The sequence below is a fragment of the Anoplolepis gracilipes genome, chromosome 12, assembly GCF_047496725.1.
Source record: "Anoplolepis gracilipes chromosome 12, ASM4749672v1, whole genome shotgun sequence".
NCBI classification, from domain to species: Eukaryota; Metazoa; Arthropoda; class Insecta; order Hymenoptera; family Formicidae; genus Anoplolepis; species Anoplolepis gracilipes.
The window spans coordinates 5,456,995-5,483,069 of NC_132981.1; the positions used below are offsets into that span (position 1 = coordinate 5,456,995).

Consider the following 26,075-nt stretch of genomic DNA (forward strand, 5'->3'; position numbering starts at 1 on the left):
CTTTGAAATGAATTAAAGAATAAAAGTTTGATTATAATTGATTTATTTTGTTTTTTTTTTCTGTGCCGCTTAAGTTTCAGTATTTTATTAATTGTTAATTATTCGAAAACTACAACAAAAAATGCTTCTGTATTTGTATTGAGAAAAAAATCATCTGAAAAATCTGTAATAAAAGAAGACATCTGCTTTGGGATACTGTGTATAGTAAAATGAAAGGATCAACTAAAGTAATACTCAATTAAATATCGATGGAGAATTGTGTTTATTCTCGAATCTATCAATTCCTTATCGTTTTTCACAATCAATTCGATGTCACGTGATCGATTTAGTATATCATCGATTAAATTCGTTTGCACTCGTTGATATTTATTAACAACGATAACTTGACATCCTTCTTGCCAGTTAAATTTATCTGACAGCTTTTCAATTTGTTCACACGTATCTAATTTTTTCTTACTAATTTCTCATTGAAGAGTCACGAGATGATTAACCAATTACGGTAACGAGTGGATATGCAAATTATTAATGAATTACGCTAATTAGCGAATATTGTACTTGACTGCCGCAGAAAGAATATCTATGTCCTTGATTTTTCCTGGTTTCTTGAAAGAACATTAAGTATTTACTTAGTACTCTAATATGTTAAGTTACAGTTTTTGTGCTCTATATGTACAAGAATTACTCGTCGCGCAATTTATCTGTTCATTCTTTCTAAAAATTTATTTTCTTGCATTTTCTACACTTAAACTAGGAGAGGTGTGTGTGTGTGTGTGTGTATATGTGTGTGTTTATATATATATATACACATATACGTGTTACTAAAATTTTTTTTATCGAAAAAGGGTTTACACACTCTTTTTCTCGACTAGCAAATTATTCAGACCTTGAAGAAGTCTTAAAATAATAACCTAGAATAATTTTAAATGAATTTAAAGGAAGAAGGACACAGTGTAGAAAATGCAATGTAAAGAAAAATCTTAATTTCTCTGCAAAGCTCTCGCTCGTATTCACTCGATCATCATTCATTCAGATCAACTCTCTCGTACCGCCGTTTGTGTCGGTTTTATGTTACACATAATTAAATTCTATCTCACTACCGACAACCGCGTCTTCACCGCCTCTGTGATGCAACTGCGGCGACCAAAGCTGCACCACGGCCGCTGCCGTCTTCCGAGAGCATTAGATCAAACTACAACAAAAAAAAAAAACGATTTTCACTGAAAATTATTCAAAATGAAATGTTATTTTATTCATTATAATATAGAGCAATTTATGATCTCGTCATTTCGAAAGAATTTTATGTCACGCACAAACATAAATTATATTCGCTGTACATTCTTATAACCGATTCTTCCGAAAATCTTGATTTTTATATCCTACACTTCGATAATTTTTCTACAATGTTGTCGAGAGACACACTCGTCTCTCATATTTTGTCATTGTCCTCACCTTGTACGGTTGGAGTTCGCTGATCTTCGCCGTCATGAGATCGTGGAAGTGCGGATGGAACCGATATACCGAGCCGTCAATGCCCACAGTGACATTGTCTTCGCCCATTTTATTTAGCAATGCTGCTATCCCTGCGCTTACCAAATGCGCTGCTCTTCTCGATACTATCGAACAAACATATCTCACGTTCTCGCAATCCTGATCGCTCACATTTCGCAGTCCCAGCTCGGCCAATATCTCCCGACAGTTCGTATATCTTCCCTTAGGATCGCTAAAAATTCATAAATCTATTTTCAACTTTTCTTCAAGGTTTTTTTGCATCTGTAATGCTCAATTAATTACACATGACAACGGGTTATTTTAGCCGATGTTACTAGACTTAACAAATGGCGAGTACGATTAATTATGTTACGAATCGAATGCTATTGATTGATTGCTAAGAATGATTGCTTTTCACATAATCTAATACAATTTCAATGTGACAAGTCTGAAAATATTATATCTAAATTATTAGATTATATCTAAATCAGATTCGTACTTACTTTTCAATCTCAGAGACGTATTTGGTGAAAAATTTGCCGCGTTTTCTGAGATCACCTGGACATTTACCGCCGAAGAGAAGACCGGCGTTCACCAACTTTTCGAGAACTAGTCTTGTTAGCTCACCCATGTACATCCCTGAGATCATCTTCTCAAACAGCTGTTTCGTTGGATTAATAGAGTTCTCATCTATAGCGCGATCAAATTCAGTTATTATGAAATCCAGAACACCCCTTTCACCGAAAGCGCCCCATTCTGTGTTGATGAGCATATGGGGCTTCTTTTCGGAAAAGTTGCCTGGAATTGCACACTGCGCATTCTTTGTTTTTTCAACGTAGCAGGCATTACTTCCAGTACCTGTAAATGCAGAAAACTTTACTGATGCATTTAGAATTTATAAAGACAAAGAAAGTTAGAATAAATTTGTTCTCGAGAGTGGAAATCCTTTTCCCTTATGTATTTTGATAATTAGATTAGCAGATAAAATTTATCTAGATGGAATACAACTCATTCGTCTAATTAATTAAATTAGTGACATTACAGTAATAATATTAATAACATTATGGTGATAATATTTATATTATACGAAACTTCCTTGTCAATGATGCAAGATTAAATGTTGCATACGTACCAACAATTAAACCAATCCTGCAGTTTTGATTTTTCCAAGCACATGACATTAAGGTACCGATGGTGTCGTTTAGAATTGCGCATACGTCGATTTTAACGTCCTACAGAAAATATTAAATGATTAAATTATATAGAAGGTGTCCGGTAAAGATTGAATCAACGTTCGTGAGCATGTAGAGCGCATTAAACTGAATAGAAAAGCCCTTTATCATTTTGCGATTTTCGCAATAATTATTAAGAAATTAATTAAAAAATATCGACCAATTCGCGCTAATATATTAGCGCTCTGCGAAAAGACAGCCCGCTGTCACGCGGTTGCCAGGAGCAAAACGAAAAGTGACAGCTCGCTGTCACGTGGTCGTTAAGAGCACAGCGAGAAGGCACAGCCCACTGTTACACGGTTACTATGCGTGCGACTAACAATCGCGTCACACCGGGCTCGCTTTGCTTGCCACGTGCTAATCCTCACACGAATTAGTCGATACTTTTTAATTAATTTCTTAATAATTATTGCAAAAATCGCAAAATGGTAAAGGACTTTTATGTTCAGTTAAATACGCTCTACCTGCTCATGAGCGTTGATTCAATCCTTACCGGACACCCTGTATAATATGTATTAATATGATTATACATTAATATTAGATTACACGTATAATTTTCCCGTTTTAATATATCTTTACATACATAACAAATGTTAATTTTTACAAGCTTCATGTATATTATAAAGATTATTTAATTATATAAGTAATTATTGACAATATTATAAATATTAAGGATTAAACTTAATATTCAAATATAAATTGCCATTCTGAAATATTGTGTTTTGATTATTTCTCAATCTATAAAAAGGAAACAAAATTATATTTAATTAACATCTCAAAAGAGGTAAATATTTTATAATACTATAGCAATATATTTGCTTAATATAACTTTTCCTTATTTTTTCTTTTATTTTTATTAATTTTTTTATTATTTTGTTCTTACAATAAGTTATCATGTTACCATATCGAAATCTCCGTTCATTTTTTACTCTCATACTTACGTTTCTTCTGTTAATTGCTTCTTCGAGAAGGGCGACAACGTCTTCACCGATCACACCGCTACAATTGAAACCTTTGGTCCACCTCACCAAGTAACCCTCTGTTAATCCATGCTGGGATAGAGGGAAACTAAAGGTGAAACCTAATGGCAGTACCTCATTCTGCAGTTTCAAATCCTTTACGAATAATGCTAGGCACTGGGCGATGTGATCGAACAGTTGAGTACCGGTTCCCAGCATTAAGCTTTGTGGTATCGCGTAGATTTTGCTTTTCATGTCGAAATTCTGGCCATCCAGCGTGATTAACAACACTCTGAAATTTGTACCACCCAAATCTAGCGCCAGGAAATTGCCTTTCTCTAGGACAAAAAAACGTTTAACGTTAATCTGACATAAATATCTCAATAACTGCAAATATCTTTAGTAGATATTTGTAAAGAAAGACATGTGTAATAACTTCTTCGCAATCTTAATAAAATACAATCGCGTACCTAATAAACTTTTACTGTTAATTTTTCCGTAAAAGAAACTTCAAGATATAATGTACAAAGTTAAAATGTAGGAAGAAATTTTATTTTCTATATTTTCAATTTAGTTTTACGTGAAAAATTACTTGATTTCTAATAATATGAATTATGCTCTATTTTCTAAGAGTTTTATTTTATTTAAAATGTTTTTCTTTCTTTTATGGCTGTAAGAAAATTGGAAAATGTAATGCAACTTGCCGTTGGAGCAAAATGCATTTTTTTTATTTACCGGTGCCATCTGGCAGATCTTGCACGTAAGTGGTGAAGCATTTGACAATTGCATCATCGTGAGTCGCCTTCGCTAAACCCTTGTTTACCTCGTCAATGAACTTCTGCATGAGAAGGCGGAGTTGATCATCAGGCAGGACGAGGTCCTTGCAGGCATCTCGTATCTACGGATAGAGAAACGACCGATGAGACTCGTTATCGATCCGCACGGCAGTGTTATTGGGTGACCTTGAGTCGTCCTTCGATACCACGCGCGTCGCGTTCGCGGCCGAGAAACGTTGCATAACGTTCTTGCTCCTAATGCGCATATAACATCGAGAAACTTTTAACTGAGAAACGATCGATTCTTTCCTATCGATTCCTGGCATCAAACCAGAGATTGTTAACTCCATGGGATATCCCGTATTCACCAAAAAATATTGTTTCTAAGATTCCTTGGGCTAATAAATCTTTATTTCAAAATCGACTTTACTTCAAAGCTATATTAAACTATATACATAAATGTTTTTTTATATATTATTATTCTTTTTAAATAAAAAAGATCCTAAATTATATATTTATATATTTATTTTTCATAAGAACCTTTATGCATTTTTATATTTATATATTTCTTCTTTACTTTATTTTCTTTTCATTTGTTTATAATTTTATTATTTAGTGATTAATTTGACTGGTGGATATCCAGAGATAATTATTTTTAACGCTCAATGTGATAAAAATATTTGATTTTAATTACAAAAGATGTAATGTAATACAGTTAAAATGAATAAATTCTTAAAAAACGGAAAGATAAAGAGGCATATACTTTTAGAAAATTATTTGGAAAAGGAATAGAATAATATAACTGCTATTTTATAATAAATAGTATTTTTTCTTTACATTTTCTAAATAAACTCTTCTAATTTTGAATTTGATTGTACATATATTTAATAGAAGTAAAGAATATATTTAATTCAACAAAAAAATATTTGAAACAATTAGAAGATATTGAAAATATCATATTTCCCGCCAATTCGTTATACTCTTCCTCCCACCAAGAATGAAATATCGATCTGTGACGTCATTGACACACCCGCCCGCTGGCCAATAGGATTTATCATGAATGAATAACATAGATGAATGTGCAATACTCACGCAGATACACTAACTGTAGTGAATACGAGCATGATATGCAAAAGACATAGTAGATAATACACGTGGATTAATATATGTGTTCGAAGATCGAATAAACTTTTTTTTTACAAAAAAACAGTTAATTGGCTAGCATATATTCGCATTGCATTCTAATATCATAAATTCTAACGAAAACGAAATCGATGATTATATTAATAGAACTAATAAACATATATATATATATATATATGTTTGATAATTTCTGATAAAAAATTAAAAAAATTTTTTTTTTATATATATATATATAGTTTTATTTCTTAATTCTTCATGGGCAATACCTGTTGCGCATACAGGTGATCATTATTATTCTGAAATTTATGCAAAGTAGACTTTATCAGTCGATGGGTACAACGCATAAATTCTGAATATAACTAGAATACATAATTATAAAATCAATATACAAAAGGTTTGATTTCTTTGCATAAATAAGAGGTCATTGCAATAATTAAATTAAAGAAATTTTTATTTTCTAAGAACAGTGTCTTTTTGTGATTATTCAATATTTAATTATTTTTTTATTTTAAATATATACTTGGATATTTTGCGAATATTATTTTTTTAAATGTAAAATAGAAAATAAACATTATTATATGTTGTCAATCAATAAAGAAAAAAAACAAGAATAGTGAATACATCATAATCGACCACCTTTTCATTGTTTGCGGACAATTACATGACTACATGCGTATATTAATTACATAATGGTGAATAATCAATATCATACAGATAGAACTGTTTGCGGAAAATATTTTTCTTGCTATCAGTTATTGATATTAATCATTGTTATATTATAATTATCAAATATAAGTATGCTACTATATATATATTGTATATTATTTTAATGAATTCTATTGTTTGATAGGAATTTATGACACAAGATGAAGGTTTGACACGATTATTATTTTCGTTTTTTTAATGAACAAAATGTCGTTTGCCTATTGTATTTCATAGCAGTAAGAGCTATTAAATCACTTGTTTCTATTTGTTTATTACTTGTATATATCACAAGGTAAAAAACGCCCGACATGGTTCTCGGTGAATACGATTAAATGATTCCGTTATCGCACTGTTGACGTCGTCAACGTTGACATTTAGAAGAGACGTGGTTTATACATTTCTTAAGCAGGATTAATTCCGCTGTACCGTAATATTTTTGTTTTGTACATACATGTAATTATAATTATTATAAGCCCCTGTCGCTTAAAAATTTTATTAATATGATTGCAATTTTCAAGAATTTTTATCTTTATAAAATTTTTTTTTTTTTTTTTTTTTGGAATAACGTCTTTCTAATATTGAACAATTCAACTGATGATACTCAATTCAATGTAATCGTAATTTCACCGAAGATATCTTTTCACTCGTTTAAATTTTTAGAGTTTAAGGAGGAAATGTACATATATGAGAAGGAATTTATAATCACAAAATCTCCGATTTTTCCGATATTTCAGGAATAAAATATATAAATTTGTATCATTGTTTATTGTTCGATATATTGTTATTTAATTTTTTTTTTTACGGTATGCTTTTGCTGTCAAGCTTTTTTTTTTATTCTTCATGTTACCTTTGCTATCTATATCTTGGCTCTTCTAATCTAATCTAAACTTATTTCGTTTCTGATATTTCTTAACATTTTTAACTTGCATAATTAAAATTTAAAATCTCAATATATTGTTCTACATTCTCATAAATGTATATATATATATATATACACATGTATTTGTTCCAGACTAAGTTAACAACAAATTTTTATTTGACATTTTGGAAACTTTGTTTATATTCTCATTTTGCTCTCTATCTCCTTAAGTTTTAATTTTTTTTTATTTTGACAATATCAAAAATTATTGATCATTGATTATTGCATTTTATATTTTTTTAATTTGTCTTTTTGTTTTATTATTTTGGAATTTTTTTTACTTTTTACTGTCTATTTAGTTTTTTTTTCTTATTTATCTAACCTTGTCTCTCGCCTTTCACCTCTTGCATCATACAATCTTAATTTACATACAAATGGACAAGAAATTTCTTTTGTCTTTTTATAACAGTAGAAATACCATTTTTCCATTTCTTTTCCCCTTCCAGCTTTTATCCTTCTCTTTAATTTTTTTAACCTTAGCTCCAATCGTATCTGTCAAATTTGCTTCTCTGACATTTTTAATCTTTTTTCGATATATTCCAAATGTAGATTTGATTATTTCTCAAGATTTTTCCTACAATTTCTCAAGAAATTTTCTACAATGTCATCTTATATTTTCTCCCTAATCTTTTTTCTTTAGAATCTCTAATCTCTAACAAATGTTACAATTCACACAAGCACATACGTATATACAATTATCTTTTAAAATAATGACGAAATTACTCAAAAAAACTCCTATCTTAAATTTTGATTTTCTAATTTTCTGATTTTCTCTCGAATGTTGTCTACTTAAATACATATAGTACGTATACAGAAGAAAAAAACCATACACATCTTTAGAAAGAAATTGTATTATATTTTAATGCAATATATTATACTTAATTATCAAAAAGATTATCTAATAAAAATGTTTTCTAAGATAGAAATATTTAGAAGAAATATGAAATTTGATATACAACTTAATATATTTATGTCCTTTTTATTCAAATGCAGAATTATTATAAATATTTTATAGTTTTGCATATTTGCAGTAATTTATCTCAAAGTACTGAAGGAATAGTTAATAATAATAATAATTTTTCCGATCTCATATGTCTCGAGTCTCGCTTCTAACCTTTTGACTTTACCTCAACGCTTTCCAATTTAAGTATTCATAGTAGTTTATATATAAAACACTTTGCTCTTTTAACACGGCTTTCAACACTTATATAAATACAATTAATTCAGAAAAAATTATCACGGTTTTTACAAAAAATTCATCAAGATTTTGATCATTTTTTTTCTTGCTCGCTAGATAATATGTAGTCCTAACAAAACTTGAAATGACAGATGACATGTATCCAATTGTGTTATCTAATTTAAAATGGAAATCATTATACGCTTAATGCATAACGATTACATTCATAAAAAATATCAAAAGTCTCTTTCATCTATTTTTTTAATCGATAACGTCTCTGTTTTTGCTCCTAACTTACCAAACTTCTTTCAAATATCCTTCAATCCAAGTATACATGTTACACTACAGACATGCACAGAGACACAGATACACATTTTACCCTCTAAACCTTTTTTAACCTTCCACTTTTCTATCACTTGCTCACCTCCTGCTTGATCAAGGCACTGGATAATAATGTAGATGTCTTCATGGCCCTCCCAATCTCGCACTCGGTAGCGCAGCCCTCGAGCAGCTTCGTGGTTGCTGATTAGAATGATCAGCGGAAAGACGCAAATTAGACCACGTGTCGTGACTGTTTTTTTTTTTTTTTTTTTTCTTTTTTTTACGTAGTTAACTTCGTGGACGTTGCCGAGCAAGACTATTAACTTAGCTCAACTAGGAAGTGAAGTTTTTCCGATTCCTGATAAATGTGCAAGAGTTACTAGCTATCTCTGTGAACTTTATATCGCGACTGCCTGGAACGACGTCGGACGGCGCCTGTTCCCCACGAGAACGATTCTGGTGGTGGGAATGGAACTTGTTCGCAGTGGGGCAAAAGGAGGCCATGGAGGAGGCAATGGTATCAGTGACGGACTTGTTCTCAAACTCGCCTGTGATTTTTAATGTTACTTTTCTACGAAAATATTTCACAGAATATTCTATTATCTGAGGTCGTTGCACAGATCAAATATCGAATTCCGATACATTCACTTTTAAAACTTTAAAATAAACTTTTTTTTATTCGATTAGCTTCGGAATTTTGCGTGTATATGTAATGATACTTTGCCCTTTCCTTCAGACTATCACGTTTTATTATATTTTATTATGAGAAATACTGAAATATATATTATTTTGAGAAATTATATGAAGTATAAGTGCAGGTTATTAATTTTAATTAATATGATTAACAGAAAACCGCAAAAACAAATGTATGTGTAAGCATTTGCAAATACTTGAAGATTTATGCATTAATTATTATTCAAATTTTTGTCTATAATATATATATATTCTCGAAATATTCATTTTTACATTTTACATTTTTTTGCAGAATTATAAGTAAACATCCTATTTGTGAGAATTAAAATTGAGATTGGGCAATTTTGATTTAATCTAAATAAGCTCAAATTGTTATTTAATTTATTTATATATGTTTTTAATTTCAAAATTTCTTGAAATTAAAAAATTTTAATTAAAATATTTTTTAAATTAATTTTATTATTATAAAAAAATATATGAAATTACTCTTTAAATTACTTAATTGCTAATGTGACTAATAATATTTAATTGAATAGAAAATTTAATAATAAACTTTATTTTATCATTTAATTTAATGATAAAAATCAACAATAATGTTTTTAATTAAATTATAATATCGAATTTTTATCTGGTTAATGATAGTACTATTTAATAAAAATATTTTATTTTAGAAATATTTTTTTAGAAATTACTCTCTTATTTTTTTATTTATGCTTTAATTGCGTGTTAATTTTCGATTAAATATAAAATAAAGGTCGCCCACACATTAATGTCATGAGTCGGCACTGTAGTAAATCTGTTAGAGATGGAAAGGGACGCGCGTGGCGTAGCAATGATAGCAGAGAGAGAGGGGTGACTTTCCCCTCGCTGTTAAGATGGAGGCTCGTCTTTGCAAGGGCAAACGGGTCAAAGGTTTTTTGAAACAATTTCCTGAAATCATTACATTAATATGATTGGTATCAGTATTAAAGCTGATTGACAATCGATACTTAACACTCTTTTCGTTAATTATTCGACATAATAAAATATATTATTTCCGTCTTTTGAATCGAGAAAAAACACACACACACGCACATAGAAGAGAAATAAAAAAAAAAAGAAAAATCTCTTACATTCTAAGTAAGAAACAATTATAATAATTATAACACTTAATTAAATTTAATCGTTGAATTTATTATTTGATAAAATGTTTATCAAATTAAATTCAGAGATAATTAAATATTTAATTAAAACTTATTTTATTGAAACTTGTTTCGTAGCATTCTTGTTGCAAGTATATAATACTCCTATATTAATTCAGATTAATTTCGATTATTTTTGAGAATGAAAAAAATTCCATTTTAGGCACGTTTCGGTTACCATTATTAGAGCTAAGATATATTGAAATTAATTAATTAATATCGAAAAATTGCATCATTATGATGAAATACGCTGTGCGAGACGGAACTTTTAAATTTAAAAGCTGATGCAACGTTTTAGCAGGTTCAAGTATGAGGGAGTGAAAGTCGAGTTGTGATTGGATGGCTCTGGGGGCTCGCCCGTTCAATCCTTCGTTAGTGACGTCACCGAGTCTCTCCGGTTAGAGAGACGGAATTGTGTCTCTTAAACTACTTTTCTGTTCTTTTCAGTGTAATAACTTCTGTATTTTTCTTTTAACTCTATATCTTTCATTATTTACTTTTTTAAATATCTGGTACATTTAATTTTGTAATTTTATTCTTTCATACAATCTTATTCTCTTCCTTCCCTTTCTCTATTCTATATCCTCTTAGCAGAAAATTATAATGTATAAATAAATACATATATTAGATAATAAATAATTAAAAATTACATAATTAAATATTATATTATAAAAACAATATTTTTTATTTAGTTATTGAATTAAAATCTTGAATTATAATTTTGAATAATACTGAGAATTTCGAGATTATTTTTTTTATATCGTGCAGTGTAATTGCTAAGCATTTTCACAATTTATACGTAGCATTACGTTATCTGATTCTACGAAAGGAATTAATTCAATGTTAAGACGTTGATCCTTTCCGGCTTAGACCTATATCTCTCTAATAATAAGTTGTCAATAAAGTCTAAGAACTGATAAACAACGACCGATAAGATAACGATTGCTTAGTCACCGATTATTGATGCAATTTCATTTTTTGCATGTTAATCTAATTATGGAGTATATTTCAAACAGAGAATTATATTACATCAGAGATATGACTAGTGTCATATGATATAATAATAGATACAATATAGTATTGATCTGTGCTATTACCTATGTGTGATTCTTTAATAAAATTCTTATATACGAAATATATTTTATACATTCTATATAATATTATATATTTACTTTAATTGTTTTAAAAGTAACAAAGATTAATAATTTTAATAAAATATTTTATATATATGGTGTATATATATCTATTTTAAACAAAAATTAGTGTAAAACTTTTAACATTTAACTTTTAACTTTTAACATTAAGACAATTTACGATGTACATATAAGAAGATGTAAAATAATATTAAAAGTAATATTTGAGACATATTTTTTTTATTTATAAACTTTACGTCGGATATAATATTTATCTAAAATTATATTTTTTCTTATAATAAAAATAAATATATGATATGAAAACTTTTTCTAAACTTTTCTACATATATTACATTTTGCACTACACAAATAGAAATTTTTAATTATATACCATAAAATTTTATTTTTTTACTGTGAATTTTATTTTATTACTTTGACATAATATATGTATTAAAAATTGTATTTATTAAAATGTAGCAATCAACTGTGTACTTTATTTTTATATATTTATATTTTATGTATTTATTTATATATATTTGAATTGTTCAGATTATGTTTATTAAAAAAAAATATGTTTTTTTTCACTACTACTATTATTATTATTATTATTATTATTAAAAATATATGTGATGTATTAAATATAGATTCGTTAAATAATTTCTCTGATAATAATTCTCTACTTAAGAGAATAAATTTCTCTACTTAAGAGAAATTTGTTTTAAAAAACTAGTTTTGTTTTCATAAACATTAAAATAAATGAGACGGATGTTTTTTCCATTGAACTTGCGGGCTCTCCGATGACGATAACCCTCGACAAAGCTATAATTGATAATCGGTGACTCTGCGCAATAAACGCGATAACAACAGTACTCAATTATATTGTTTATCTGAAAGATTTGTGTTGGTTTTAAACGGAAATAGCCGGTTTTATATACGCTTCGATAACCGAACCGAAACATCGTCTGAACGAGAAAACTTTGCATATACATATATCTCTTATTTTTCTCTGCATTAATTATCTTGCCGACGATCAAAGTCCGCATATCATTCAGATAAGATTGTCACAAGACCCGGTATCATTATTTTAGGGTTATCATAACGATATGTGTTCTGATTGCACATATCCGCTTTTAGGTAAGAAGGAAATAAATTCTGATCACATTCGATATTTTTCTACAGCGTAAAAATCGGTCTCTAAATTAATCAAAGAAGCTGCAGTTAAAGTGACGTTTGTGCGATCACATGTTAACATATGATACATAAGAATAGCCGACATATGATATACATATGGGGGATCCAACTATTGGCAAGATAAACATAATTCAGACACATGTATTTTAGGGATATACCTACTCCGAGGAAATTGCGTACGTTCGAATCCTCAGGTACGCACTCGTTCCGAACTTGCCTACGTGACCCGTTACACACATTCAACGTAACGCGTCTTTGAAATTGAGAAAATTCAAATTTTCAAAATTTGAATATAGATAGTATCTTGAAATTATAAAGGGACATAGACTTGAAAATTATAAAGGAATAGAAATTTCTCAATTTTTTATACAATTTGTTTTCACAAATTTTTATTGTAAAAATCACAATTATTTCGCAACTATTTTACAAAAAATGTAACAAAAATGCATTTTGTAAAAAAATCATATTACTTTAACGTCATCTAGTATGTAAGTATTACTTACTAGTTAAAAAGTCGGAAAAAATATTTACTTTGCAAGAGCAAACTGTAAGACAGATTTTCGAAATTCGATATTTTATATGCAACGACTTAATATTTTAAATAATAATTTCCAATAATTTAACATGTTGTTGAATATCTCATACTTAATATAACGAGAATACATTTTATAATCGTGTATATATAATCGTAAATGTAGGCAGAATTCACTCGAACGCTTTGGACACCGCGTGAAATAGGATCGTTGCAATGTTATATAATAGCTATCAGCAAAAAGTGCGATGTTGTTACACTCATTACTTATATGTGTTGTGCATAGTAATATAAAGTACGTGACGTATGGCAATATAGTCAATTGTTGATGCAGCCAATGATAGAAGCGTCGAATTACAGCGTCTAGATTAATCATGTATAACGAATTAATCTTCTATATTCAAAAGAAAAAAATTGAAGATCTTTCCAAAGTGAAAAAAGAAAATGTATGATGACATTACAATGTGTGACATACCGAGAATTCTTTTTCACACTTTCCGGCGAACTAAAAAAGATAACATTCGTAACACATGATGAATATTCAATGTTAACGACGTCATGCGACAGAAGCTTGCTAGTATGTCAAACGCTTTATTATTATTATTTAGCAGCATACCGACTACTCATTAATATATATATTTTTCGATTTAAAGTTATTTTGTGTCAAGTATTATGCGTAAACATGCAAAACACGCTTTATATTTACTTACTCAAGTAGTACTTATCCATCTATCGAAACGCACACGACGATGAAAATATGCAGAAACAATAATTAGCTTTCAGAATATTTGTGATTTTTTTAAAATTAATAGAATTTCTTTTCATTTTAATTCATCATTTGATATGTCTTTCAGAAATGAATTATGAATTTCATTATTTCAATTTTCTGCTTATTTTAAACAGGCTGTGTCTTTTTTAAAATATTTTATATAGATTAAATATTCCTTCTCTTACATCATATTTTTTTCTAAAAAAATAAAATATGTATATATATACATATATATATATATAATTTAAAAAGTTTAATAGTATATTTTTTTTGCTCTTTCCTCTCAGAATAAGAAGAGCCTTTTCCATAATCTAAATTTGATGTATAATAGAAAATTTATATAAAAATGGAAAGCTTAAAAATTCAAAAACACAGTTTTATATTCAGAATGTCAAAATCTGCATTAATATGCATTTTTTTACGTTAATTATTCTGTCTAAAAAAATTTAGAAAATTTTTATCAAAAATGTTTGTACATATTATTTGATTTTATAATCAAAGAATAATTTATATCGATTTTCTAACTCTCTATATCTTTACTTAAACTTAATTTAAAAAATTGCAAAAATTTAGGAAAAACAAATACATATTTTGTTAAGAAATCATATACTGAATAAATCAATATTGGATTATCAGCAAATATTACTGTACAAGAGTATTCAATAAAGTTGAAATGTTCAAAAGCCAATATTTCATATGCAATAATTAATAAGATTTGATAATAATTTTTTTTATATTGATATCTTTAATCTCCTAATATTTTCAGTATCTTCCCATTTAATTAAATATCATTAATTAACTATCATTAATCTAACCTATATAATCTAATAATAATTAAAATATTAAAAAGAATGGATTGCCTGTTTAGACACTTCTGGGGTGCACATTTCCGCTTCGTTGTTCTTACAACAAGGTCTTCGGATGAACACCGTAACTGGCTAGAATCATTGTGCTAGCTAACTGACATACGAACAATCTTACATATATATAAATAAAAATACACTTCTAAGAAATTTTTAATTATTTTTCTTCAATAATTCTTAATTATGTTTAATTTTTCATTTCCGATAATAATATTTTAATTTATTTATTTTCAATTATTTCATGCAATATCATTGCATATTTCTAATTATATTTAGTTAAAAAATATGTATGTTCCTTTATTTTTGTAAGATATATAATTATTGATAATTTTATTGAAAATTATATACCAAATTCGCTCCAAGTATATATCCATGTTCCATATTTATAAAAAGAAAGTACTTTCTTTAAAGAATACGATTCTTAAGAACCTTGTAAACAACATGTTATAAAATGACATAAGTATAATTACTGTAATGAAGTGTGTTAAAAGCATACGATTATTTTCAAAATAAACGAGCTATTTTTAGAAATCGATAATAAGGCGAGCGAAAAAAGAAATAAAATAAAAATAAAATATCTTACATATAAATGAGAATATTCAGATCACTAACGTTCAAACATTGATGTTTGTATGATACATCTGTAGTACATACAATAATTTTCAGTAATTATAATATTTACTCTCCGTAGCGGAATTTCAATCTTTACTATAAATTTTCAATCAAAATTATTAGGTAAAGATCTCTGCTAAGTTTTAATTAAAGATACATAATTCATGTTTTTTATTTTATGTGTATTTTATTTTTATATAATAATCTTACTGAGAAAAAGAATATTGAGAATATATAAATTAGAGAGTAGTTAGTGGTATTCGAAATAAATCTTTTAAAAAAGAAAAAGAATTTTACATATATAGCTTATTTTTTTTTTTTTTTAATTACTAGATTCAAATTTTATAAGTATATATAATATAAATACTGACTTTTACATGAACAACTCATGTGTATTTTTTCTCTTTATAATATCATTTAATTTTAAGATTAAGATAATAATAGGAACTTTTCGTAGTAATTTTGCAATTAATTCTTTGTATAAGCATATTATTTTTTCGCTATCTATTTTTAGCTATCACATTGAATCTGTAAGACCTATTCATCTTTGTGCTTTTATGATATAAATATACTTATATAAACTTCAGAGATATTAACATGATTATAGATATCATAGTTTCGAATTTATTATTATTTATAATAAAAATAAAAATGTAGCATCATAACTTACAATTTTATAATTTCAAAAATAAATATTTAATTTATAAGAAACTAGTGTCTTGATTCAGCACAGAAAAAATATTTTTAAATGATACATAAACATAAAAAAAGTTTTACAACTTTACATAATTTTTTTATGTAATAATTTAAGATATAACTATTAGAAGAGTTTATAGTTTATTTTTGACATTATTTTAAAAAATTGTTAATATATAATATTTTAGTATTAACATGGAAAGTTTAAGCAATCAGCATAGCTAATTTTAGAATAATAAAATTTTCAAGTGCTACCATAAAAGATGAATTAAAAATTTAAATAATATAACAATTCATGTGTATTTTTTCTCTCTACATAATATCATTAGATTAAGATAACAATAGGAACTTTTCAAAGTGATTTTGTTATTAATTCTTTGTATGGGCATAACAGTCTAAAATAAGAAATTTTCAAGTTTTTTATTTAATTTTTATAATTAGAATTTACATATATGAATTTTTCGTTAATTTGACCCACATGTTCAAGAATTTTTGCAGCAAAAAGGAATCCACAGTTATACGACATGAACAAATAGAACATCTAAAAATTCCTTGAATAACGATGTCTAAATAATAATGTATTCTGACATCCTAAGAAAGACATGTAAATTACCTCGAGTGTCGGACTTGGATGCAGATCCTCATTCTCACATCTCCGCGATATGTCTTTCTTGCTGTAACACTTGCATAGCTTACTGAATAAGGACCTGTTCTTCGTCTTCATTTCGATAATTCACCTTGATACTTTGACCTTGACTTTTTCCACTAGCTTACACTTTCCTAGCAAAACTGAATCCGTGACTAGTCTTTGCACGAATGAATTGCACTGTCCGCTCATTGACTGTCTGAGAACGATATCAGAAGGCATCTGACCCTGAACAAATTCTTACGAAATAATTTTGGTCAGCATGTTAATAGCGCCATCTGAAAGTATTTTCCTTTCAAAGTATAGCACATACACACGAGAACGAAAAATCAATATGACACTAGCCGAAGTCAACCGTATCGCCAAAAATTTTGGAATCACAGATTGTACATACGAAAGGGAATAATACATGATATTGTATTCATAGGAAAGATATCTTTCTTTCCGAAGAAATTCAATTAATATAGAGAAAGAAAAGATGAGATGGGAAGAGCATGTCCTAATTGCATTTCTGTACGAAAGCTGCTGCAAATTTCCCAGTAAATTGAAAAAAAATGTTCGTTATAGCGTTAACGTTACAGCTAAAGTTTATATCGCTTGAAAAACGTCCGAAAAATTTTATTATCCTGTCATTTTTTCTGACAGGATCTCCCTATGTTTTAGCATGTAACTTTTTGGCTCGAAATTCAAATGTCTCGCAAGATGAGAAACACATTGTTACTCCAAATTAAATTTAAATATTTTTTTATTTGTTAAATATTTTTAATATTTGAGAAATTAAAAAACGTCTTTTATTTATTTCTTGCTAGAGATTTCTTGATGGAGATAAGAGCGACTTAGCAATAAAATATTAGAAAACGACATAATTTAAGGATTTAAACAGCGAGAGAAAAAAACGCGGATTTGCACTGTATTAAACATAAATTGCCCAATAAAATCTTTAATACGCCCTATAAATTGTCATATCTTTACAACATCAATAAAGTGCTTGAAAAAATAAGGATATAGGTTATTAGTGATATAGGACATAGGTTATTAGTGCCATATAAAATTTTTTTATTCTTAGATAGTTACAAGAAATTTTTTTGGATTGATGTCAAGAAAACAGAAAGGATTTTTCAACATTTTCCTTTTATTTTACGACTTAATCTTTCTTTTCTTCATTTTGTGTGTGATTGTTCACATAAAATGTATGCAAAAGGAAGCTGCTGTAACAGCCTACATTAGGAATAATAAAAAAAAGTTATATAAAAATATTTCCAGAATGCAAAGATTAAAATTTATTCTCAAATAAATGTATAATGTAATGCTTCTTGATTACAAACTTGATTTCACAAGTCAGATTAGATAATGTGATTGGTTTCGTGACCTTTCTTTTAAGTTTATTTCGCAGCACAGATGGAAATCGCATTTATTATTATCTCATTCCACTCTATTATTGTTTTCGAAATAATAAATTATTTTATGTTATAACCATGTCATGCACGGGCATAATAACTTTGGACATTGTTTTCTAAAGCATTGAGGATCATTCGAATCTGTTTCATGAGATCCGTTGTGTCCATTAAGAATTAGGGCGAATTAATAATTTGCACACAAAAACTCACAATACTTATGCAACAAAGGACAAGGATGCTAAGGGAGAGAGAGAGATCATCGACTCACCGATTGGTCAATGTGCTCCCATTTCTCTCCAACATAATTCCAGACTTGTTCGGTCATCGTTCGCGAGAAGAAAAAGAAAAAAAAACGATGCAAATATGAGAATGAGATATGATAAATATCGATGGAGGTCGTGATTAGCAACAGATAAACACGACTCTCTCGAGATCACTGCGGGCTTACATCACTTGCACTGGTGTTCACGGCCACAAATATACCCAAGCTTGATCCTTGAATGTGTGCGTCTCGCTTCGAGCTGTGATTATGTAGATGCGCTTTCATACGTATTTTCTCAGAGTATTTTGGGCGAGAGCAAACGTAGAGAGATGGGGCTGAGTATCGCGCAAGATAGATTTGAATCAACTAATATAAAGTAATTTCAAATCCCTCGCGATTACTTCAAGACGCGAAAGCAAAACAGAAGATATAAATCCAGAAGTAATAACTTGCAATCATTCTGATTTCGGTCCAAAGATTATTCGTTGTGATTCATAAATTTTAGAACTCAACAAGAGCAAAAGTCTTAGTTCAAGAATACAATTGTTTCAAGGATATGATCATAGATAATCCGAGATCTCAGAGATGAAAGTTCAATTTTGTATGTATTTACATTTACTTATTATTAGTCGGAATTTATTCCAGCATTTGGATTTCATGGAGTGAGTAAGAGACCTATTTATAAAAATTGATATTTTATTCGTATATTAGCAAAGAGCGAGAGAGAGAGAGAGAGAGAGAGAGAGAGAGAGAGAGAGAAAGTAAATTGATCGATTATTTTTGATTGTTAAAATAAATGTCTAGTGTTTGTACGTAAATTTTTAAATCCCTTCTATTTTGAGTAATTGTAAAATTTATGTAATTAATATTGCCGTGTAAGTAATAATATTGCCAACTAATAATAATCCGATAAGATAGAAGAAAGTTCAAATTTATTTATTCTATTTAATTTAAAATATTGCTTTTATTTCAAATTTTTATAAAAAACTTACGAGTTTATCTTATCTAAGTTCGAATTTACTTTGAAATTTCATCAATGTCTATTTTATATTTCTTAATAGAATCGAAGTCGGTAATTTCGATTGTATAATATTTTCCTCAAAACTTATTGCGTAGCTTCTAAACATTCCGTCATTTTGTCTATTTTTATATTCTGATTAAGATCTCATATGAAACTCTTCATTTATTGTATTTCTCTACAATACAAAAGCAAATTTTTATATTTTGAATTGTTTAATCGCGCGATTTGTTCGAGTCTTTGTCTGACTGAGCCTTGATCACCAGGCCAACATAATGTCAGGATGGCCGAGCGGTCTAAGGCGCTGCGTTCAGGTCGCAGTCCACTTCTGTGGGCGTGGGTTCGAATCCCACTTCTGACAAATCCTTTTGTTTCAAGAAATAAAACAACAATTTCTGAATATGGTATATGTATTTAAACATTATACAAAAGAATATTAATATATTATATAATACACTATTATATAATTTTATGTTTGGAACCGACCAGCAAATTGTCAGCAAGTAAAGGGACGAATCTATTTTTTTTTTCGAGAACTACGCTATAAATCTTCCGGATCAATAGAGCAACAATAATAATAGCCAAAATATAAGCAAATGATTTTCGACATCAAAGCTTAACTGTTACCTTATGTTGGCCAAATGATCAGGTAACGTTCATTAATTCAGATGAAAAGACTCGTTCACTCGAGACATATGATGGATTTCGAAATCAACATATTACTTAATACAGTGTCATAAAATAAAATAATTATTTATAAAGTAAAGCAGTAGTGTATATTTAAATGTAAAATCTTTCATAAATGTTTATAGTAATATAGGAAATTAATAAATATTATGTAGGAAAATATGTATTTATTATATATATATATATATATATATATATATATGTAGTCTGTGTCATCGTATGCATACATCATATTTATCATTATTTATGTAACGAAAAATTATTTCCCATACCAAAACAAATCGCACAATCTTTGAACTATATTATTTATAAAACGTACATATATTGTATAAATGTAAGATACATTTGTCTTTTTAATCGGATCTAATATGTAAATATAAAACATGTTCTATTAAAGGTTTCTAAACGCACTACTGCATACCGCATATATCAAGGCCAATATATATGTAATATGAATTGGCGCACGTGCGGCTACGTCAGAAGAAGAGTTGGCAGGGCTGACAGATGGCAGATGGCAGTTGGCAGTATCCACTAGGCATTCGTCGTCAACATGGCGGATAGCGACTTACTCGTTACGATCTCGGGCGCGGCGCTTTCGCTGCTATTCTTCGAGAATGTCCGCAGTGCCGGCAATCAGGTAAACTCGATCGCGTCATAACATTTTAATAATTTTACATGATCTTCTGTCGATGAAAATTCTGTCGCTGAAAAAATTAGACGCGCTTTTACTCTTTTATAACCTCTACGCTCGGTGAAAATGACATTTTGTAACCTACAGATGGGCTTTCTTCTCGGGGAGACGCTCGAATTCATTGTCAAGACCTACACTGACTCTGACAATCAAGTGGAGACCGTCAAAATTCATATTAGTGAGTATAATTACTTCGACACTATACGTCTACTTGTAAACAACGAAAGAGAGATCGAGTGCAGAAAGTGCAATTCAAATTCATTTTCGAGAGATGCAAGAAGTGCAGTTAAAAAGAGCAGATGATAAATGTTTAAAAATGTTTCAGATTTCGATGAAAATATATACTTACTCGTAAGCTTTTTTTATACATAAAAAAAGAGTTTCAATAATTTCAAAGTTATTTTTTGGAATTGTAAAGAAAATAAATCATTCAAAAGTCAAATTTTTAAGGTTAGAGAATCTGTCACGAATCGAATAAGTACGCAAATTTATATAATTATAATAAATGTATAATTGATATATTTTGAGATTATTTGAGTAAATGATTTACTTGAACGTATTTATTAAAAATTCGAAAATTTTCGTGTAATTATACCATAAACTCTCACATTGTAGAAATCTTAAATTTTACTAATGTGAGAAATATATATGCATTAAAATGGAAATACGTATAAAAGATTAACGTAAATCTTTGCAAAATTAGTATATTTGTTAAATACAACTACTATATAAGTTAATGGGATTATAAATTAAAATAATTATATATTGGAATAATAATAATATTAGCATTAATCATAATAATTAAGATATAAAAGTTTGTCAAGTTTTATATCAAACTTTTTTAGATAGAGAAAGCTATATTAATTTTATTATCTATTATCTGTATTGTTAGAGAGAGAGAATTGTATAATCTAACAATAAGAATTAATCGTTCAAATACAACAGTTAAATCTAACATACTTTTACGTCTTAATAATGACTCTAATATTATTACTACTGTTTTTTCTATGTTATTATTTTATAATTTATCATGCTATTAAGAAATATTAATTATTCTTTCAGATGTGGAGGCCATTGTAACATGTCCTTTGGCTGATCTTTTGCATGATTCCACTGACCGTATTAATAAGGAGAAATTGAAAGATTTTATGCGTGATAAGAGTAAACAAGTGATTGGTTGGTTCCGCTTTCGCAGAAACACTACGAATCTGACTCTTACATTAAAGGACAAGCTTCTTCACAAACAATTTGCTTCACATTTCTCTGGTGCAAATGGCTGTAAGGAGGATTTCTTTCTTACCTGCCTTCTCAGCGCTTCTACTTCTGAAACATTTGGCACTCACAAGTTCCGACATGTATTCCTCAGACGTAATAAACGAGGGTAAGTATTGTGTCTGATGTTAGAATCTAAGAATTAATCTTCTATTTATAAGACATTTTTTTATGATTTAAATCTTTATTTTGAATTTTGAATTTGCTAACATGAAATTAATTATTCATAATGATTAGATATCTTCAAAAGTTAAAACATAATTATGAGAATTTTTATCTTCATATATTTTCACTCTCCAATATATCATTATTTGGTTTCAGAATATATTGATTACATATTAGTTACAATTACAATGCATAATTCTTTTTCGATTGATGTAATTTTATATTCAATTGTATTTATATTTTAGATATGAAATACCCTATAACTAAATGATATTTTTAATAACTATGTTCATATATAACAAAAAATTAAAATTTTGACTGTGACAAGTAAGAGAGAGATGAAAACTTATTTATGTTATTATTTTACAGTTTTATTACTTATTATTGTTTATTATATTATCGATTATTATATTATTTATTATTATTGATTATTGTAGGATTTTTGAACCAATATCTTTGAAAATAAATAATCTGGGAGACGATGCATCCAGACACGATGGTTCGGATTATAAACCGACACCTGTTAGAAAGTCTACACCTGATGGCTTTACCGAACTAATAAAATCATTGAAGTGAGTAATATTCATTACACTGTAATTATTGCATTTAATAATATTTTTTGTCTCAAAAGTAAGTAATCATTTTCATAATCTCAATTTATTGATCTATCAATTAAATGTATATGTATGTATATTTATGTATGTAAACGTATGTGTTTTGAACATTTTTTATTTTCTAATAGTTTGAAATCTCGAACATTAAATGTTATAACATTTATTTTAATTAATTAATATTATCCATTCTTTTAATGACTTTTAAAATATGAAATATGTACTCTGTGAACTGTTTATCATCATTTATATATTTGATAATATTATATATAGCTTTAATATCATAAGCTTTTTGACTTTAAATTCAATATTGTATATGCAAATATCTCAATTTTCTATGTTTCTATAAATTTATTTATATATATAGTTACTTGAAAAATTGCAAAATTGTTTTATAAAAATTGTAGCTTATTTTTGAAAAAAAATCTTGTCACTTTAATTTAATATTTGATTAGGAGAAAATATTTATATGAAATTACTTTATGTAAGAACATTGTGTTAAATTAAAATATTGTGTTAAAATAAAAAATTCCGAAATCCGGATTAAAATTTCCGAATTGTTTTATGTTTCAACATTAAAATTTATAACAAATATACACAATACAATTATACAACAATTAAAAATATCAATTACGGATTAATTAGATATGTATTTTTTACAGTTTGGATGTAGTGAGGCTAGGTGGATTAGACTCTGCTATGCTAATTCAAAGGGCGGCTGAGCAACACTTGATGTCACTGATCCCGAAAGTGTGTGAATCTGATTTGGAGGTAGCCGAATTGGAGAAACAAGTGCGTGAATTAAGAAGCAAAATTGCAGTACAACAATTGGCTACAAAGTCAAAAATCAATGGTGAAAACTACAATAGGATATCCAAGACAAGTAGGGAGAATTGCTTTTTAGAAAAAATGGATGCTTCGGCAAAAAATGAGATGAGGATAGGTGATGACGCGCGTCTTCAAAGAGATCACATCCCTTGCGTATGTTATCTTGCATAGATATTAAATAATATAATACATGGTATATCTCAAATAAACTATACTTTTTTTTATTTATTACAGACTTTGTCAAGAATTTTTATATTAATTTTTTCTTGCAAACTCACTTTTCTTCAATTTTTAAAAAATTTTGTTATTAACATTTCAATGTAACCAAGTAAAGTTTTACATTAGACTCTAAGATTGCAAGTAATAAATATTAATGTTCAAATTTAAAAAAAAATGAAACAAAAAATGCATGTGTATATGTATATAGACATTTTTTAAATATTTTATTTATATATTTGTTATATATTTCTTTATATATTTGTATTATATATATATATATATATATATATATATATATATATATATATATATATATATATTATATAAATATTATATATATGTATATATTTATATACTATATTATTCTAATTAGGTCCAACCAGTTACCAATAATCGAACTCCCTGTCGCAATACCGCCGCCTCTATTGCTAAAAGCGCGGAGAAATCTCGTCGATTGGGGCGCAGTACTCCACAAGAAAGTGGTAATCAACAGCAAGAAACACAAAATTCTTTTACCAATAGCAGGCGTCCCATTCCGGAAATTGCTACAGAATCCATTTGTCAAGAAGGCAGTGAGATAAGCATGGGTAAGGGCAGAGGGAGCGGTCGAAGTCACGAATTCACGCCAGGCATGAAGAAAACACGACATATTGCAGGCACACCTCACATGCATTCTTCCTGCGAAAAAACCACCATACCTCTGGAACAGGATTTTTCTGATGCAGACTGCCCTGCTAATGTATCTCTTGGCTCTCCCGTTCTCACGAGGTAAAGAGAAGCGAATATAAATTAAAAAAAAAATAGAAAAAAATAGTTGTTTAAAAAAATTTTTTTTTTTTTTAAAAGAACAAGAAATAATTATAGTTAAAAAGAAAAAAATCGAATAATATTTACAAACAAACAACTATTAACTTAACGAATAAGAGCCATACGCAGATGTTAATGCGTCTTAGAAATTAATTTTTTCCGCGAAAATTGAAACGTGCACAAGGCACATATTTTACTTGGATTTGCTAAGAAATAGATTCTCATTTTTGAAAATTTTGCACGTTTCAATTTTCACGGAAAAAATTAATTTCTAAGACGCATTAACATCTGCGTATAGCTCTTATTCGCCAGATTGAAGTTGTTTGTTTGTAAATATTAAGAGCCTTATATTCAAAATATCGAATAATATTGTTTCTTTTTATTTAATTAAATTAACTGTGGATTATTTAAAGTAAAATATTCTTATAAGGAAATTAACTATTTTACTAACAAAGATATTTTCTTTAAATTGTCAATAAATAATAAAATATAAAATGAATAAAACATAATAAAATTTTATTGATATAAAACAGATAAATACTTAGTTTAGTAATACTTACAATTAATTATGCCTCACAGATCTTACAACCAAGTGACAAAAAAGACAAATCTGGACAAGTGCAATTCAATAGCACCATTGGATATTTGAGAAGACAAATAAAGTCCCAGAGAAATGCTTCGGATTCTCTCTAACTTCAGACACTTAAAAATTTAAAGAAGATGTAAAAGAATCTGAAAAAATAAAGGAAATCCTAATAGAAAGTACAAGAAGGAAATTAAAGAAAAATTGATAGAAAGAAAAAAAAAAGGAAGTGTCATAGTTAAAAAGGATTAAAAGACATCTCTGGAAAAAAAAACTGTCTCTAAGCTTTGAGGGGGTAAATATGTTTATTGTAAGAGATTAAAAACAATTTTTGTATCAATTATTCTATTTATAGGTGCCTTAAATTCCGCAAAAAAAGTCGAGAAAATTTTATTAAGGATTCGACAATAGATTAATTATATATTTTGTTTCTTATTTCATGTTTGTCACTTAATTCATATTGTTTATTGTGCCATTGAGTTTCTATACAAAGTAAATA

General features: G+C 28.1%; 2 protein-coding genes and 1 non-coding gene across 6 annotated transcripts in view; 2 read left to right on the forward strand and 1 right to left on the reverse strand.

The window, feature by feature from the left end:
• LOC140671884 (BRISC complex subunit FAM175B) overlaps positions 1-26,072 on the forward strand; it is a 31,001-nt gene extending 4,929 nt beyond the window's left edge. Inside the window, exons 2-8 of one of the 2 annotated variants that reach the window (XM_072903580.1) lie at positions 20,798-21,037; positions 21,179-21,269; positions 22,154-22,472; positions 22,966-23,100; positions 23,802-24,120; positions 24,560-24,954; positions 25,573-26,071. In XM_072903580.1, coding sequence (XP_072759681.1) covers positions 20,951-21,037; positions 21,179-21,269; positions 22,154-22,472; positions 22,966-23,100; positions 23,802-24,120; positions 24,560-24,954; positions 25,573-25,642 — 1,416 coding nt within the window. In that variant the 5' untranslated portion in view covers positions 20,798-20,950 and the 3' untranslated portion in view covers positions 25,643-26,071. Of the gene's footprint in view, positions 1-20,797; positions 21,038-21,178; positions 21,270-22,153; positions 22,473-22,965; positions 23,101-23,801; positions 24,121-24,559; positions 24,955-25,572 lie in introns of those variants that run through there. The other variant, XM_072903581.1, reaches the window with a different exon arrangement.
• On the reverse strand, positions 244-18,857 carry Hex-a (Hexokinase A). 3 transcript variants are annotated; one of them, XM_072903577.1, is made up of 7 exons: positions 18,702-18,857; positions 4,415-4,577; positions 3,662-4,017; positions 2,621-2,720; positions 1,992-2,346; positions 1,450-1,720; positions 244-1,189 (listed from the first exon to the last, which is right to left on the reverse strand). In XM_072903577.1, the coding sequence occupies exons 1-7, from the start codon at positions 18,756-18,758 to the stop codon at positions 1,112-1,114; spliced, it is 1,380 nt and encodes a 459-aa protein (XP_072759678.1). In that variant the 5' UTR covers positions 18,759-18,857; the 3' UTR covers positions 244-1,111. The 3 variants fall into 3 exon arrangements, with proteins under 3 accessions (XP_072759678.1, XP_072759677.1, XP_072759679.1); XM_072903576.1 differs by lacking the exon at positions 18,702-18,857 and adding an exon at positions 17,004-17,253; XM_072903578.1 differs by lacking the exon at positions 18,702-18,857 and adding an exon at positions 8,824-9,406.
• Trnal-cag (transfer RNA leucine (anticodon CAG)) lies at positions 19,991-20,074 on the forward strand. Its single transcript has one exon. It is a non-coding gene; the product is annotated as a tRNA-Leu (tRNA).
• Positions 26,073-26,075: the final 3 nt, after the last annotated feature.

Bases quoted from the DNA above. Each gene is read 5' to 3' on its own strand.
- Hex-a (XM_072903576.1), bottom strand. From the start codon at position 17,114: ATGAAGACGAAGAACAGGTCCTTATTCAGTAAGCTATGCAAGTGTTAC. The intron at 4,578-17,003 runs GTAATTTACATG...CTCTATCCGTAG, and splicing joins ATCCAAGTCCGACACTCGAG to ATACGAGATGCCTGCAAGGA. The intron at 2,721-3,661 runs GTAAGTATGAGA...TATTTTCTGTAG, and splicing joins AAGCAATTAACAGAAGAAAC to GACGTTAAAATCGACGTATG.